Here is a 19,289-nt window from a genome sequence, read left to right on the forward strand (position 1 = left end):
CTTCATCCTCAAGCTAACACACCACTGGGAATAAATTAACTGCTGCGTGCTTCCCTCCAACTACGCTTACAATTGTGTTTGTGTGTCTATGCTGCCCTTTTTTATTAATAATTACTCAATTTAAACATTATATATACTATTATTTGGATTTTGCAGCTGCATTCACTCTTTATCTTTTCCAACTTATTTTGTGTCCAAATCTGTGTAATTAATTTCAAATCTAAATTATATAATTATTATTTTTTAAGACACATATATTAGTTAAATAAATAAGACAACAAAAGTTATTAAGGAAAGAGAATTGAAAATTGAGAAAAGAAAAAATATATATTGAAATTGTTTAAAAAATATACTAAAAACAATAAACGATAAATTACAATAATAATACATCATTATAACTATAAACAAATTACGATAATTCTCATAAAATCAAATTCATTCATGATACATCAATCTTATCATCAACCACTGAGCAAAGACATCATTAGCTAAAATATCAAAATTTAGGATTATTACATTTTGACTCCTTTTAAAAATGTAAAAATACATTTTCTCTCAAAGAAGAAAAAATCAAAATTACACTTACATCCTTTTTGAAAATTTACTATTTACGCCTGACGCTCTTTTGTTAGGGCTTGGATGAAAATTGTTGGCGTTAACAAAAAAGTTATATAAATTTTCAATTTTACTTCTCATTTAATACTTTTAATGTAATAATTTTGTACTTGATCCTGGTCGAAATCTATGCGACCTCTCTGGTCGGATGAACTGATCCTCCAAGCAATTTGAGGTCGTTACCTCTCCCAAACTAATGTAAGGACCCTAAAAAAAAGAAAAGCAGATCGTTACGCTTACTGGGGCAGCCCCCAACTAAAAACCTCCAATGCTTAAGTCAATGCTTGGTATCAAGGTCAAGTAAGCAGGTTGCTTTCGAGCTAGCGAGTCTGAGCGATCTAAAGTAAAGAGGAGTAGAAACGGCATACCATAAATGCACTGAATATGGAGTATTTATAGCGTAAAACGGGAGTTCTATTGTCCAATATATGTTTGCCATGTGTCCCGGGTTGCCCGGTCGGGTCCAACCTGAACTGATTAGGAAGACGCAGATTTTCCAGGTGCAATTGCAATTTTGAGGCATTTCAGGGGCAAAATAGTCTTTTTCAGATAAAATTAGGGTTAGATCCATCAGTACTTATAAGGAAAAAAATATAATGGTATTAATCTCACTCCATATATATATATATATATATATATTATATTATACCTTTATCTTTTTATAAATATAAAAATATATAAAAGAATGTCAAATGAAGAACAAAGAATTTTCAGATGAAGTGTAAGTATAATTTTAAAATATTTTTGGATAAACATACAATTTCGTATCTTAAAAAAGGATTTAAGTGTAATTAACTTTAAGATTTACCATCTTACCAGTTTTAAAAACATCTTATAATTAAAAATTCCTCTATCATAATATTTAGCTTACTTATGTATATTTATCATTTACCAAAAATAATTTATTACTTACGTAACAAAATTCTGAGAGCAATAAAATAGGTGGAAATTCATAAATCTTGTCGACCAAGAGAAAACCAATTTCTAAGAAAATACTTTCCAAGGAATTATTCAATCACAAAATCAATAATTAACAATATTGGTAACTGATCTTTGGATATTATAAATGAAAACAAAAGAATGAGACTTGAAGACTCTTCTTCATATATGTGAATATTTTTTTCATTTGGATATTAATTAGTTTCTATATGTGTTGTGTATTTATGGTCACTTGTTAAGTTTTGATGTATTTAGACAATTTTTTTAATAAAATCAATAAATTATATGATTATATCAATATTTCAATAAATCGAGTAATTGAACGATATATTAGTTCGATTAGTATATTACTCAATTTTTTTAAATAAATTCATATAAAAGATTGGACAAGAGTAAAATGAATTTGCCCTCATCCCATAATTCTACAAAGGTGCAAAATTTGCCATTATTTGATTGGTAAAGTTGAGACTGTACGACCAAAAAAATTGTGTATTTAAGTGATTCAAATATAGGTATATGTCTATTTCTATATTAATTAGTTCTTTTTTTTTTAATGTATTAATTTTGATTGAAATTAATACTATATTAAATCAATATTTGAAATGAATGTATTCAATAATATAACGAATTGAGAGTATCACGAAGATGGTTTAAAATTTAGATGAGAAGGATAGGACATTACTTAATGGAAAAATGCAAGCAACATCCATGTAATATTGTAAATGAGTAAATTATTTTTTTATGAAAAAAATAGCAATTTATCGTCATGTACTTTTTAAAATGCCTCAATTTTTAGCCCAATATTTTTTATAATGAAGTAATTTACCTCCCTAGATATGAGGAGTAAATTGCTTCATTTTAATTAACACAGAAGATAAATTGCTATTTTTTTTATAGGGGACTAATATGTTTATTTTCAATATCACAGGGAGTAAATTGCATCAACTCATTACTTAATTAGTAAGTTTGAGAAGATTGTAGGTCTAAGTCTTCCAAATGTCAGTATATATCTAATTTTATTATGATTTATTTTGTTTCTAAAAAATATTAATTAATTTGATTTATTAATATATTAATCGATATTTTTAAATGTATTCAATGATATAATACCCTAATATAACTAACCGTTGATCTTGACATAGATGGTGTAAAATTTTGATGAGAAGGATAGGGCATTTTAGAAGTTCAACCCTTATAATAATCAATCTAAATATTTTCATCTGATTTTGATTTTATATGTTTTTCATTGTTATTATTAAAATAGGATTAATTATATTTAAACCCTATATGAAAATATAAAATTACACTTTTTTCCTAAAAAAAATTTAGAATTATACTTACATCCCCTTTGAGAATTCACTATTTACACATACCCCTTTTATCAGGGTTTGGACAAAAAATACTGAAGTTAGCAAATATATATTTTTATTAATATTAATATTTTTTGTCCAAACCCTAACAGAAAGGGGTTAAGTATATAAAAATATTAATATATTTTTTCATTGTTATTATTAAAATAGGATTAATTATATTTAAACCCTATATGAAAATATAAAATTACACTTTTTTCCTAAAAAAATTTTAGAATTATACTTACATCCCCTCTGAGAATTCACTGTTTACACATACCCCTTTTATCAGGATTTGGACAAAAAATACTGAAGCTAGCAAATATATATTTTTATTAATATCAATATTTTTTGTCCAAACCCTAACAGAAAGGGGTTAAGTATATAAAATTTTCAGAAAGAGTATAAGTGTAATTTAAATTTATTTTTTAAAGAAAGTGTAATTTCACATTTTCAAATCTTAAGCCTTAAAAGTATCAATAAATTGTATTGTGCACGGCAAACCAGACCTCGTATAAGAGAGGAAATGAGGGGAGCTCCAGATTCGTACTAGACCATCACCGATGTAAGATTACCAGGTCTTATGCCCCGCGAGCTCTTTATAGGGATTCAGGACGGTATCGGTTGAGGGACTTAGATAGGGTAGGTTGGCTAAAAGCTCTTTCTTGAATCCAAGTGAGTCCGAAGATCCTTACTTGAAAGCATGACAGCTTCACATAACATGATGGCACATAAATATTTATATATATATATATATATATATATTAATTCTCATTTACATAGCCCTAATGATATTATCATCACATGCAACAAATATTATGCAAGATCTCATATAATCACAATAATATTTATAGTTTCAAGAAATCTCAAGAACATTCAACCTCTGACTCAACAGAGATTAAATAAATTAAGTAATTTTAATTAATTTATTTATTTAAAATTTGTTCGACCATTATTTACTTAAGCTGAAAGCTAAATAATTCAAATTAACAATAAATAATAAAAGAAGCGATAATTACATTATGAGATAGTTGCAACCAGCAACAATGGTCATTATTACTGATTGTTCAACGGTGAAAGAAGACAATTAAGAGTAAACATGTATAACATAAGCACTTGAACATAAACTATGTTTATGTACAACAAGAAGATGCAAATGTGGTGGCATCAAACATGTGTACAAGCCTTGCATCTCAAGCAGTGGCGGTTCGGCCATCTGCGACACCGGGAGGAGAGTGCAGATGAGGTTCCGATCGCCATACACATTGTCAACGCGTCCTGAGATGGAAACGGAGCCATTAGTTTTTATGTGTAAGAGGAAAGTAGTTCGTTTGAGCTTAAAACCAGGGGCTAAAAAAGACCAGAAACTGATATTAAGGCATGATTTGACATCTACAACAACGGTAAAAATTACATTTCAGGCACGTTAATAAGTATTCTAGTAGTTCATTGTACGCACCTGTGGTCGGCCAGAACTTGGCAGTCTTGAGCCATGGAGCAGGGTAGGCTGCATATTCCCGGGAATATGGTTTCGACCAGACATCAGCCATAAGCAGCGAGGGTGGATGAGGAGCACTCTGGAGCCAAAGTCATATTGATTAGCTTTTTTTTCAAAATTGTGGCGCATATAAGAAAATAATGAACGTTTAAACACTGTGAAAATAAGGAGCAGAGCCGTGGAGTAGAATCCATAGTTGAATACCTTGAGAACATTGTTATGAATGTCGGCTTTTCCTTTCTCGATCATCGCAATTTCTTCTCTAATAGAGATAAGAGCATCACAGTACCTGTCTAGCTCGGCCTGTAAAGGGAAATCAAGGAGGAATATTAATCTATGTGAGGATAGTGAATGTATAAGATACCGTAGAGCTTTCTTTTTCTTTACCTTGCTTTCACTTTCAGTGGGTTCAATCATGAGTGTACCGGGAACTGGCCAAGACATGGTCGGCCCGTGAAATCCATAGTCCATGAGACGTTTAGCAACATCCTCGGGCTCGATTCCAGCAGTATTCTACAGTAGTTACAACTTGCATTAAGTGATTATTGCTTTGAATTTGAAACAAAAACGTGTGTAAATGGAGTTACGTCCGACTGACCTTAAAGCCTCTCAAATCTATAATGAACTCATGGGCAACCGTCCCATTGACACCACGGAAAAGAACAGGGTAATGCTTCTGCAAATGAAAAGCAAAACATGTTAATGTATTTGACGCCAAGTATAATGGTGTGGATCATATCTAGAGTTGAGGAATACAAGTTTAGTTTACATGTTAAAAAACAAATGCAGAATATGAAAATCAAGCAACTAGAAAAAGGCGAGACCTCCAAACGCTTGGCCATGTAGTTTGCATTCAATATAGCTATCTTAGAAGCATCAGTCAATCCCTTCGACCCCATCATGGCGATGTAAGTGTATGATATCGGCAAAATGAGTGCTGAGCCCCATGGTGCAGCAGAAATAGTGCCGAGTGGCTGAGACTGATCAGGTGCTGGTATGCCTCCTGTTGGCACCTGCATTATCAACAAAGAGAATAAGGTGTCATATCACTTGACGTTTTTTCATTTGTTCCCTCTTAGAAGCTACAGTTAACATCCGGCAAACAACCAATTACTTCTAATATTTTTCACACACCACAGGATGAGATGGCAGAAAAGGTGCTAGGTGTTTCTTCACCCCGATAGGTCCCATGCCAGGCCCGCCTCCACCATGAGGAATGCAGAACGTTTTATGGAGATTGAGATGGCAAACATCAGCACCAATAAAGCCTGGGCTAGTTAGACCAACCTGTAGGCACAAAGAAGTTTACTATTGTAAGAAACTATTATGTCCCATAACTTTTGATAATACCACGCTTACATGCTATGATATGATTTATCACAACCATGGTACATAATACACTCATTTAGTACCAAGAAATCTTGTACCTGAGCATTCATGTTGGCTCCATCCATGTAAACCTGTCCGCCATTGTCATGAATTATTTTGCAGATCTCATCAATGCCTTCCTCATAAACTCCATGAGTTGATGGATATGTAACCTGGTTTAGGATAGAAAATATTTATCAAATCAAGGAAAATACAATGAATGCATTTTCAAATACAGTAATACTAATTATCCGTACCATAAGAGCAGCTAAGTTCTCCTTATTTGCTTCTGCAGCCTTGCGTAACTCTTCAATGTTAATGTTCCCCTTGGAATCTGTTCCGACTGCCACAATTTTCATTCCACACATTGCGGCACTTGCAGGGTTTGTTCCATGCGCTGAGACCGGAATGATGCACACGTTGCGGTGGTGGTCGCCTCTAGACTGCAATAGAAGTTTTCACCAGAAATTAATTCAAGTAATAGTAGAATTTTACAGAATTCGAGATATGACAACATCCTTGATAGCAAAGGCCATCTTTTTTAACTGATACAGAAGCAGTTTTAATCAAGATTAGAATCGCCACGGATAACTGGTTCTCCTATATGTTTCTAGTATCAAATTTCTACTGAAAATATTGTGTCCCGTTAGCTTTCCAAACTATCATAACATTTCTAATGCCTAAATACCATGTGATATGCTCGAATAACCATCAGCCCTGCATATTCTCCAGCAGCACCAGCATTAGGTTGTAGAGAGAAAGAATCAAAACCAGTGACCGTACACAACAGATCACCCAAATTCTTGAACATTTCCTGCAATAAGAAGGTCACAATTCATTAATTTCAGTCAAAAAAGAGGTAGCTTTGGGGCTTCTTGCCAAAGAGAGAGGTTTTTAGAGAGCTGAACTTCAAATAGTTTCTTATTACCTGGAAACCAGCAGCCTGTTCGGTGGGGGCAAAAGGATGAAGATCTGCAAATGCAGGCCAAGTTACCGGCATCATTTCTGTCGTTGCATTCAATTTCATTGTACAAGATCCCAAGGGAATCATGCTGTGGCACAATGAGAGATCCTTTGACTGAAGCTTCTGAATGTACCTAAGAAGCTCGTGTTCTGTGTGGTACCTAAAAAATCAGAGCAACACTTATATTTTTCTTTGCCATACGATCTGTGAGTCAAATTATAAATTCTGCTAAGAGATGTTCGTACGAGTTGAATATCGAGTGAGTCAAAAATGGGCTCTCCCTCACAAGTCCTGCAGGAATTAAATTTTCAACCTCTGGTGCAAGAGATGAAGCAGTGAACGTAACCTAGAGGACAATACAATAGAAAGTTATGACAAGTATATAACTGAAATTTAGTAGCACATCTTAAAAGAATACTCATACTTACAGGCTTGCCACCTGCAAAGACTTCAAACAGCTTGTCCACGTCTTCTAATGTGGTTGTTTCATCGAAAGAAACAGTTATCTGAGAGACAAAGGACATGGTTATTTCCAAGTTGTTGTCATTTACAAAAAATGTATGCAGAGATGTTGCTCACAGTATTATTATCAACTATGCGCAAATTTATTCCATTCTTGTAAGCAGCATCAGCAATGGCCTTCACGTCTCCACATTTGACCTTCACGGTGTCAAAGAAAGGAAGACCCTGGACTTCTACAGTCCCGAGCTTTTTCAATCCGGCTGCAAATGTGCCGGCCAAACCATGAACCCTTTGGGCAATAGTTTTTAGGCCTTCTGGTCCATGATAAACAGCAAACATGGCAGCCATGTTGGCAAGCAATGCCTACATAACAGAACATAATTCTTGTTAAATAAAAAATAAAAACTTTATATAAAGTTTTATGCACATGAGCAAGGTAAGTCTCATAATGAGTTGACAAAGCCAAATATATACTTGTGGTTGCAACATAATATAAATGCCAATAATCTCAACTAGACAAGTTTAGTTCATTCCTGTTGATCTCCTTCACTAATTCTCAGATTTATCTGAAGTTCAGGGCAGAGTAGCACTGCAACATTATGAAGCAAACCAAAATATAGGTAAATAAATGAAGAACAATTGAACAATACACTCACCTGAGCTGTGCAAATGTTGCTAGTGGCCTTGTCCCGACGAATATGCTGCTCCCTTGTCTGCATCGCCATACGTAGAGCAGGCTTTCCCGACGAATCAACACTGACACCAATAATCCTTCCAGGCATCATCCTCTTATATTCTTGGGACGTAGCCAAGAAAGCAGCATGGGGACCTCCATACCCCATTGGAACACCGAATCTCTGAGCCGAGCCAACCACAATATCGGCACCCAACTCACCCGGCGGCTTCAACATTGTCAAAGCCAACAAATCAGAGGCCATCACCACCTTCACCCCGTTAGCATGGGCATTCTTAATAAACTCCCCATAGTCCAAAATCTCACCCTCAGTCCCTGGATACTGAACCAGCACACCACAAACGTCCCCCGACTTATAATCAATATCCTTAATATCCGAAACAACAACCTTAAGATCAAATCCATCAGCTCTAGTCTGACAAATATCAATGGTCTGCGGATGACAATTGCTGGCAATCACAAAAGTCTTTTTCTTCCCCTTCAGAATATTGTTACACATGGCCATAGCCTCTGCGGCCGCAGTCCCTTCATCGAGCAACGATGCATTTGACATGGGCAAACCAGTAAGATCAGTGATCAAGGTCTGAAAATTCAACAAGGATTCAAGCCTCCCTTGTGAAATCTCAGCCTGATAAGGGGTGTACTGAGTGTACCACCCCGGATTTTCCATTATATTCCTCAAGATAACAGGTGGGACAAATGTATTATAGTATCCCATTCCAATATATGACTTGAAAACCTTATTCTTGGACGCTAAATCTTGCATGTGCTGAATCATCTGTGCCTCTGTCAACCCCTCATCAAATATAGGAAACTCCATCTTATCAATACGAATAGATTTAGGCACAGTTGCATCAATCAATGCATCAAGACTATTGTACCCCACAAACTCGGCCATCTTGGCTTGCTCCTCCGGCGTGGCCGAGTTATGGCGGCGGGGAAAAGTGTCACTCGGTTTCAAGGCCTCGACAGAAATGGATCGAGTGCCCACAAACTGTACTGGATTTCTTGAATTAAAGCTGTGTACCTTAGAAACAACATTGCTGCCACATTGGACCACGCTCGGGGATAACGAGGAAAGGCACCTCGATGATGATTTATACAATGGCTGCTGCTTCGACGATGAAAGCAGGCGTTTGAGGATAGCCCTGTTCGCTAATTTTCTTGCACGCTCCATTTCTTTTTTCTTACAAATTTTTTAAAAACAGACAATTACGACACACCCACGAAAGCCCTACACAATGTTCTTCCTCTACTCTTCTACTCTTCACCTATGAAAAGAAATCCATTTTCACTGTGTTGTATGATCTAAGAATGTGAGTGGTGGTAATGAGTTGTCGATGAGGCCACACTGTCTTTACATATACACACACATATATATAATTTTTTTTTAATTAAATTCCCTTCAAGAGTTGTGGTACTTTATTTATATATTATTAGCATTATCATAAAATAAAATTCATAATAATCTCAAGATCTGGTGGTGGGTGAGGCTGAGACTGATCACCAACTTGAGGAAAAAGACAGGTATTTCAAGCTCACGTGCAAATCTTGATATTCTGCATGCCAAGTTTTTCCCTTTTTTTTGGGTAAAAATCTGATCTTTCTCTGCGGAAAATACATAAAATTGAGAATGTATGGAAGGGAATGAATGGGAAAGGATTGAAATTCAATGGATCAAAATTTTAAGGAGTTTTTGGGCAGAAGGAAAAAAATAATGCTGTACAAATGAAAAGACATCATTGGAAATTTGTCTTGTTTTTTATTTGATTGAGGAAGTTTGTGATGAGCAGAGAATCATGGCTGGCCAATTCTCTTTCACATTTGGCTTATCTCAATTTCTCACCTCACATAAAATACAACATATTTTTTAGCTTCATATCTTGGAAAATTGATTTAGTATCTCGTATTTTTTGTTCCCATGTAATTGGAAATTTTGTTTGGATTCAATTTCTTTTTTAATACACACTTACCAAGAATGTTATTTTTTTTTTATTTTTTCATTTAATTAAAATCTTATGCTATTATATTTTCTCAACACAAATTAATATCTATCAATTATTTATTCCCGTATAACAAAATGTAAATATTTAGATTATTCAAATAAACATACCTCGTATACATGTAAATTGGAGAATATCCAATGCAATACTTTAATAGAGACATAATGTTAAAACTATTCACTAATTACTAATTCATATTTTAAAATTTAAATTATTGATAATTTTTTAGTTTAGATTTTCGATATAAACACGAGGACCTTCTGTCCTGGCATGAGGTATTAACTAGCTATATATAGTTGAAAAAACGAGCTTTTAAAATGTACATAACTTCTACTTAAACTCATGATTTTAATTATTTTTTTCGAAAATTAGTCGAGCGCATATCATAGTTTAAATACTTCATCAATTCCTTATATAATTAGTTCACTCCAAATAATTCACTAAATTCATCTACACTAATACTTAACTATTATAGCATAAAACACATATGTAGATACATGTATTTAATTTTATCAACTTCATAACTACCAACTTATTATTCATATAGTAGCATTAAATCATTGGTCAAATTGGTTGACATGAAACATATATGCATCATTCTCATCTTGGATTAATATTTGCTTTGAACGTAAATATTGCAAGAAATATTTCAGGAATGAAAATGAACATTTTCGGTAAAAGTAAATTTCATTAAGTAAAAAAATTATAATAGTACAATACATTTTGCTTAATCTAAACGGTTTCCTCAACAGGTTAAGGAATCTGCCATATATAAGCGATAAAGCGCACAAGTGCTAATAGCAGTAGGTAACTCTACACTAAAAATCCTCTGCTGCACATCTCGAACCATCAGCGCACCCATAGTGTGTGTATCTCTATAATCGCCTAATGGGAATTCCAATGTACTCGGTTATGCATAAACCCAAAGCACTAAAGCCCGTGTTTCGACAACAACGAAGGAATAAGGGGAATTTATCACGTAATGTGCAGCTGGCCAAGGATTTTCTTGATACGGCTCAGCAGTTACTCAGCATGGATCGACATAATTCTCTGCTCTTGTCGATTGAGCATTGTTGCAAATTGATATATGTAAGAGCAGTGCAGCTTGAGCATGTTATGATTCAGCAGTGTGCCAAGATGCATTGGATGAAAGGAGGAGATCAATGCTCACGAGTATTTTTCCGAAAAATTGCGCAGCGCTATACAAAACGGCAAATTTTCCAAATTGATGATGAGCTTGGCGATACCCGTACGGATTACCAGGATTTGATCCAGGAGTTTATTGGGTTATGAAAATGAACATCTTAGTCCACGATACTGGCATAAGTTAAGAACCATTGAAAAACGAATCTTTTGTAATATTGCAAATGAGCAAATTATCCTCTTATTGAAAAATTAGCAATTTATATTCCTGTATTTTTTTAAATGCAGCAATTTAGCCTTTTTTTTATATATGTAGCAATTAGAGCGTAAATTACTTCATTTTAATTAACGCAGAGGGTAAATTCAATTTGATCGGGTGGAGCTATGGCAGGCTGCCACAGATAAAGTGTAAGCCCCTTGTATTATTGGTAGAAGGTTAATGGATCCAGCCCACTAAAAAGCCTCTTCACATTTAGACCGGGCTGGATCCTGTACGGGCCCTATGCCCAAGACCAGTCAGTATAGGCAATGGGCTATGAACCTCTTCTTAGGCCCAGAAGACTACCAATAATCACTTTTCGGCCGTTCTCCATCTTAGAGCCCTTGTAAAGTCTCTATAAGTTAAAAAATGTATATTACCAAATAAAATATTTTCGTTGTCGTGCATATTCTATTTAAAAATGGTAAATGCTAAATTAAAAAAAATATTTAATAAATTTATTTCGATCAATCTAAATTATATTAAGTGATTGGTTATAATGTGTGAAGTATGATACATGAATGATAGTTGATGAGGCACAATTATCATTTATCGTGTCTAATCAATATAATAGGTATATCTTTTGGTTGAGATGATGTATCTATACGAATCTTTCATTTGGATGAAATAGTATGTCATTTGAGTGAAATGATGCGTTCATTTTGACGAAAAATCATAACATTTCAAAGGCATAATTTTTGGATGGACATGTCCATCCATTGATACATTTCCAAACTCTATAAATAGGACCTCTCAGTTTATTTAATTCATTCAACTTGAAAGTATTTGTATAGTATTTTAAAGTGTTAGCAATAAAAGCATTTTTTCTTTTATTAAGAGAGTTTAATAGTATTGGTTATTAGTTTCTTAAATTTTGTGCGCTGCTATTTTGAAGTTATAAGTCGTTGTATTTTTGGAGATAAATTATCACTTTTGTTAAGATTAGAGAAGGACAATAATTGTCCAAAAGATAATTAGTCAAACTCTTGCATTGACTTCATTGAAGAGAGTGGATCGATCCATGAAGCGCGACGGAAGCGCAAAAATTTTTAAAAAAATAGCGATGTAAACAAATAATAAACCCCGATCAAGGGGTGTACCCTTGATCTTTTCTGGGTGTTCAGTATACAACAAAGAGGCCATAGAATCGCGAGAAAACAAGTAAAGAGGTACGAAAAACTTAAAGAAAAGTTTTACCCATGTCGTTTTCTCGCACGCTACAAGCATTGATTTCCTGTCTCTGAATCCATTCACGGATGAGATCTGGATGATGAGATCCTCTAAAGTCGTCCAACCTCCCACTAATAGAACGTGATCTTTTTGTACTAGCAAGAACGACCATGGAAGAGTGGGGAGCAAAACAACCGCTATCAATTCACGTATTTTGATTTACTTATCTTTTTCTTTTAATCTCTAAGATCAAAAGACAAAACTTGGAGATGGAGAGAGTTAGAGAAAAAGAGAGCGAGACGGATTCGGGAGGTGAAGAAATTAGTATGTGTTGTGCGTGTATCTAGGGCTTAATGTAGGTATATGTATGACCTAGTCGTACATATACAAAGAGTCATAACCTAGTTAGGCTCCAAAATATCATAAAACTTAACCCTAGCATTCCATGCACGAATTTTCACTCAAGGGAATCAGCCAACACTCTCCAAAATATCCTTCTTAACCTAGCTAAGGTCTAACCAAGGCCTTGGGCTTGTATTTAACGGATCGTGCCCAATTAATTAAAATTAAGTCAATCCTTACGTCTAATGTACTTTAATCAGAACTAATTTAATTACGAATCCAACATTAAATTCCTCACCTTTTAATCTAATTAAAAGCTCTAAACCCATGCTCTCTCTTTCAATTTATAAATTGGACCAGACCCAATAAAATTAATTCAATTAATTTTAATTGCTAACTCAAAATTTTAATTAATTCAATTAATTAAACTTCAAGTCATCCATCCTATAGATTGGTCTAAATAAACGATCCAATCATTTATTCTCTCTAAGAATTAATTTAATACAATTAAATTAATCAAACTCTTCTAGAATTAATTTCTAATTAATTTCATTCCATTATAGTGGTACTGTAGGACTCTTTAGGTTCATCGTTGGCTAGATTTGGACGTGTGTGACAAATACAATTAATTAAATCTAATTTAATTAATTATTTTTTATTATCCCATAACCGAAAATAGCCCATTACCATATGTGGACGTCTAACAACAGTCTATGACACTAGAGACTAGGTGAATAGTGGTGTGAACATTTAGGCTTCAGGTCCATAAAATTGTGCGTTGATTCCCATTATTGACTAGACAACTATGTTTAATACTCGAGATGTGTTTACTCTACTGATTCGATCTAGGAAATCTATTCTTGATCGATCAATCACTTTAGCCAAATACTTTTAGAGTTTAAACCATCTCAGAGCGCATAGGAGAACTCACTATCACCTGATGACTGGCTATTATAGAATTTCGCATTGATGTTTGAAGCTTTTTTTCGAAAAGGCCATCAAACATTTCTTTACTACTCTAAGCACTTTCTTTTTTATTGAGTTGCGGATCCCGAAAAATTCTCGTGAATGTTTGATCATCTGGCCCTTGCTGACATTTGATCATCTGGCCCTTGCTGACAGAGGACAGATAATTTCTTGGAATCTATTGTCCTCGCTACATACGCCGACTTTATTGGATAAGACTTGTGATGACTTTGTCTCACGACACAGTCACCACTTGCCATATCCAAGACACACAGTCTTTGAATGCACATGACTGTCATGATTTCTCAAGTTTGAAAACTAATCTCATGCTATCTGAACTGGGAATTCCAGTCATACCGACCAAATTTTAAGAGATTTCCAAATTACGCTTCCAGCGAGTCAGTTCAGTCAGTCGACTATCTTACCAACTAACCCACTAAAATTACACAAACGACCTACGAATCCTGCCGATAAAACACTGCTGCAGTACTTAGTGCAAGTTTCTATAAGACCCTCGATGCCTTATCTCGAGGTCCTTGACTTGAAACAATTTAGACCGACCATCAAGAGTAGGTTTCATAGCTGCCAAACCTATGCGCAACCTCACTCTATGGGTTTAACCTTTCAGTCTGTGGGCATTTCGTTGTGATATTGAAACACCTTTCAACATTAGTGTGAAGCACAACGAAACATACTACCAACTTGATGAATTCTTCCGTATTCATCAACTCAATATTATTTAATAAAAATTTAGGAATGGCAAACAACCTATCCAATTAACTTTTGATCACCCATTCTAATATTTATTATCCACAATTTACATGTATCCCTCAATTCTTTCCATTATATTCTGAATTTACAAAATATCCATAATTCTTACTTCTAAGACAAAATATTTATTATACGCATGGCGTATAATAGTTGATGGGCGATATTCCATTTTAATGTGTTGTAATTGGAATGTTATGTTGCTAATTTATAACAATGATTAGTTAAATAAATTTTTTATATTGAATTTAAGGTTCAATCGATGTTTGAATTGTTAAGAAGACAAGAGTAAACATGGGATTGCCTCACATGCACTCTGTTGTTGCATGTCCCGGCCCGGGTGTGGGCGTTAGGGTGAATGTCTTAGTATATCTTTTTTGCAACAAAAATATTTGAATTATCTGGATAAAATATAAACTAATTTTTAAAACTTATTTCAGTCAAAATTGTTTCAAACCTGAAATCGTTTATTTAATTGGCAGTTCCAACTGGTTTAATTCCAGATGTTAAATAGGTTTTCAATTGTTGCTGGTTGCCAAAACCCTATAAATTGGCTGGTAGTGTTTCACTTCAAACACACCAAAATACCACCAACAAATTCAGATACAACATTTGAAATCACCTTAACATTCCTCTCTCCTTGAGGTGTTATTTGGTACAATGCAGTACTAAAACAATCGAAACGTCTTATCCTAAAAGAAATTATATTCTATCAAGACATATGTTAATATGAGACGTATGAATTCTTCAAGGCAGACAGAAGAAATTCTGCAATTCGGTTGGTAATTTACTTTGAACCGAAATTTGTTATAATACAGCCTCTTTAGAAGTTTTCAATTTAAATTTATATTAAGACAGTATATCTAACTTACTTTCTATTTGTTCCAACATATTTTGTTTTGTGAATTGATTTCCAAAATAATTATTATCTAATCTGATTGATTTTCAAAATTGCGTTTTAATTTATTGAACTTTTTCCAACATAATGATCATATAGTTTTTACTTAAAATTTAAAAATTATATCAAATTATTCATGATATCTATAAAACTTATTTCTATTTTCTTGATTAAAAAATAAGTGTTTCTTTGGGGGGTGGGGGAGCAAATCAAATTGAATTTTATCATTTAAATGAGCAAATTATCATTTATGATAAAAGAAATAGCAAGTTACCTCTATGTGCTTTTTAAAATGAAACTATTTACCTCCTTAAATATTTTATAGGAATATAATTTGCTCATTTGCAATATTATAGGGGACTGCTTGCATTTTCCCGGTTAGAAAAATCCCAAACTGTATATCATACTATGGATACTTCTCCGACGCAATGAGCTCCATTGATTCGAAAGACAATACTCATTGAATAATACGAGTATGGTGATATTTTATCTTAAACTTCTAAGCAATTTAATAACTTAAAATAAACCGACATTATTTAGTACATGCATTGAAGGAATTATAGAAGATAATTTGAAAAATTCAAAGAGAAATAACAACAGCTCTGATTCTTCCAACTATTGTCTTGTCTTTACACTGCATCTGAATTCAGCCAAACTAAAGTACAACATTAAAACAAAAAAAAAAGGTTAAGTATGTGTTGTGAACAATGTTGTTGTGTGCATCTATTTTAAGCAATGTTTTCCATATGTTGTTGGATTGGATGGAGCATCAAACAATGTTTGCCAAACAGCAAAGGCAGGATGAGTATAAAAAGTGACTGCCCAATTGGTAATAACTGCACCCCACAATCATTATTATTATTAAGTAGAGGAGAAAAACAGTGTCAGCAAAAACACAGCCTTTTCTTCTACACTTACTGCAAATTCACAGAGGCAGTCGGCGGCAGTCCAGATTCCAGAAAATCTGTCCACATGGCCCCTTGGACGTCGTCGTTTAAATCCTCCACCGTTGTCTTGCTGTGCTGTCTGCATCACCATCCCCTTGACTACAATCCAACATCAACCTTACATCCACTCTCTCTCTCTCTCTCTCTCTCCAACTTCTCTTTTGTCCATTTCTTACCAAAATCTCCCATTCTCACTCTTAACACTTATCCCCATTGATTTAAAAAATGCCAAGAAATCATCAAACCAGAAAAGCTTGAGTTAGCATTGTATGAAACTATTTGAACTAAATATTTTTTTTTAAAACTTGAAAAATTAGTTCTTTAAGTATGATAAAAAGTTAGAACCCTCCAAACATTGTATTCCATAGTGAAAATTATTACATTATAATATTTATTTATCTCCAATTGTCCAGAATCTGAAAAGGCATCATCACTTTACCTCCATGTGCAGTCTTTATTGCTTCCTCTCAGTCAAAAAAAATAATTTTAGTGACAGCCCTAAATTAAACACCTTTTTTCTTTTTTATTTTCTTGGAGTCAAATGTAATAAAAATCAGAAAACTCCATCCACCATCTGCAACCCTTTTCCTCCCATTTCTCTCTCTCTGCATATCACAGTATCAAGAACTCTCTCTCTACCTATAAAAACAGCCCAAGAAACAGTTTCTCTTTTACCTCCGAGGAAAGAAAGGAACTCTAACCACAATGTTTGAAGAATCTGTGTCTGAAATACCTTCTTCAATATGGGCATCTATGATCAGCTGGTTCACTCCCACTGTGCTGTTTGTACTCCTCAATCTCATGATAGGCACCATTGCCTTTACCTCAAAACTCACCAGCCAAAAACACCACCATGACCAGCTTCAGAACGAACCCCATCATCATCAAGATGAAGCCAAGATTGCTAGATCAACATCAGTTCTTCAGCGTCTGAAATCCATCAATTTCTACGCTCACTACAGATCTCATCAGGAGCCTCAAAACCTGTCAGTTCACCACAAACCAAGCCAAGATTCCGCCACGCTTTTCAATCTTGAGCACACTACTCAGAATCTAGAACCACAGTCGCACTACTTTTTCCAAGCAGTACATCAAGAAAATCTTCATCATACGCCTCATCAGTCTCAAGACCCTTACGTTTACGAAGGGACCCTTGACGAAAGTTCCCAGGAAACGCAGACCCAGTTCGTTTTCGACCAAAAAGATTCAAACTTGGATGATTTTCAGCAGGCCCATGAAGAGAAAGTTGAAGAAGAAGATGATGAGCTGCAGAGCATGGATGAGATTTACAGCCAGCTGAAAGGCGGTCACTTTAGCAGGACTAAGTCAGACACTGAACCCGCCTCGGGGGAGATACCGACCAGACTTCCGGCCAGGATGAGGAAATCTGCGAGTTTGAAGTCGGCGTTTGGACACTTTGAAGAGGAGAATATCGTGGAGGCGCGACGGCCGGCGACTATGAGGGAGAGGAGTAATGCTAAAGTGACAGAGGGTGATGAAGAGGTGGACGCAAAAGCTGATGATTTCATCAACAAGTTTAAGCAGCAGCTAAAGCTTCAGAGGTTGGATTCCATTCTCAGGTACAAGGACATGATAGGGAGGGGGATTGGGGGCCGATAAGGTGATTTTACGTTTTTCAGGGGCTTTTTTGTAATTTTGGTTTAGTTCTGGGGTTAAATGATGGCTAAGAAAAGGAAATAGTTGGATCATGAGGGGTCATTTTGCAATTATAAAGCTTTTGGGTTATTGGCTTGGCCTTGGCATGGATGGTGGGAATGGTAGGTCTGATAGGAACGTGTTATCTGATGGTGTCTGCCCATGTGCTGTTTGGTTGTACCTTTTTGGGCATGGAATTGTTTTGGATGGGCTATTTTGTCATTTTAATTGTGTCCTATTGATTGTAAATTGTAATGACATGGTTGGACTAATTTTGTGGAGGTAAGTCAATAGTCGTTACTTTGATTGTTTGGGACACTCATCCATGGCGCAAAATCGTGTTATTGAATTCAATATATAAATGCTAGATGTGTAAATATTTTATATACATTATCAATGTTTATATGTTAATGTAATACAAAAATATTCAATAAAAAAAAATATGGGCTTTTCATTTCATAAGGGGCATTTTGGTAAATAAAATAGGAATTTGGAGTGTTTTTTCTTTTTTTTTTTTTTTCACTTTGTTAGAAAAAAAACACAAACAAAATGGACCCTACTAAATCTAATGGTGAGTTATATTTGGTCATGAATTTATCTCATGTTGATAGATCTGTACTACTTAATTTCAGCTACGTGGAGATATTAATTTGTGATTGTGATCTTTATTTTTATAATATATTATTTCTATAATACTCTCTGTTTTTATGGTAATATCATGAATGATTTAAAATATTTATATTTAATTAATTGGAAATTCAAATAAAGTAATTCTGTACATATTTCATTTGTTCTACTAAAAGAAATACAAAACTGTGGACAATGCATTTATTTTCTCATTGATGATGCATGGGTTGGCATTCCATGTGGGACTGGTACTTTGGCTGTTCAAACTCATGCCACCCAATTAAAGTCTTTTCTATATATATATATATATATATAACAAAATGAAAAAGAAAATTGGGGTGACATCCAACAAACCCGTCATGAATCATTATACACGCACCATGTACGTTGATTAAGATTCTTATAGTTGATTTATTGTCACCAAACTTGGCCTTATGAGAATCAACACATAACTCATAACGTATATTGAACCCCACCAAACATTTTATTGAGGACCCGTGACAACGTTCGATCTTAATTGAAACAATAAACTATTATTAATTGAAACAACTCGATTACAATCATTTATGTCAGATATCAATACTAAAAAAAACAATTATAACGATCATACCTTAAGCAACA

General features: G+C 34.4%; 2 protein-coding genes across 2 annotated transcripts; one reads left to right on the forward strand and one right to left on the reverse strand.

Moving 5' to 3' along the window:
• LOC105176668 (glycine dehydrogenase (decarboxylating), mitochondrial) lies at nt 3,901-9,254 on the reverse strand. The gene is made up of 15 exons (XM_011099584.2): nt 7,852-9,254; nt 7,313-7,558; nt 7,162-7,239; nt 6,979-7,079; nt 6,698-6,893; nt 6,458-6,583; nt 6,027-6,212; nt 5,829-5,942; nt 5,536-5,688; nt 5,226-5,414; nt 5,000-5,077; nt 4,789-4,914; nt 4,606-4,704; nt 4,363-4,480; nt 3,901-4,181 (listed from the first exon to the last, which is right to left on the reverse strand). Exons 1-15 carry the CDS (start codon nt 9,064-9,066, stop codon nt 3,991-3,993), a joined length of 3,216 nt encoding a protein of 1,071 aa, XP_011097886.1. The 5' UTR covers nt 9,067-9,254; the 3' UTR covers nt 3,901-3,990.
• Nucleotides 16,062-18,363, forward strand: LOC105176754. Its single transcript, XM_011099687.2, has one exon. It carries the CDS (start codon nt 17,091-17,093, stop codon nt 18,003-18,005), a length of 915 nt encoding a protein of 304 aa, XP_011097989.1. The 5' UTR covers nt 16,062-17,090; the 3' UTR covers nt 18,006-18,363.

This window comes from Sesamum indicum, linkage group LG1 (genome assembly GCF_000512975.1).
Source record: "Sesamum indicum cultivar Zhongzhi No. 13 linkage group LG1, S_indicum_v1.0, whole genome shotgun sequence".
Classification (NCBI taxonomy): Eukaryota; Viridiplantae; Streptophyta; class Magnoliopsida; order Lamiales; family Pedaliaceae; genus Sesamum; species Sesamum indicum.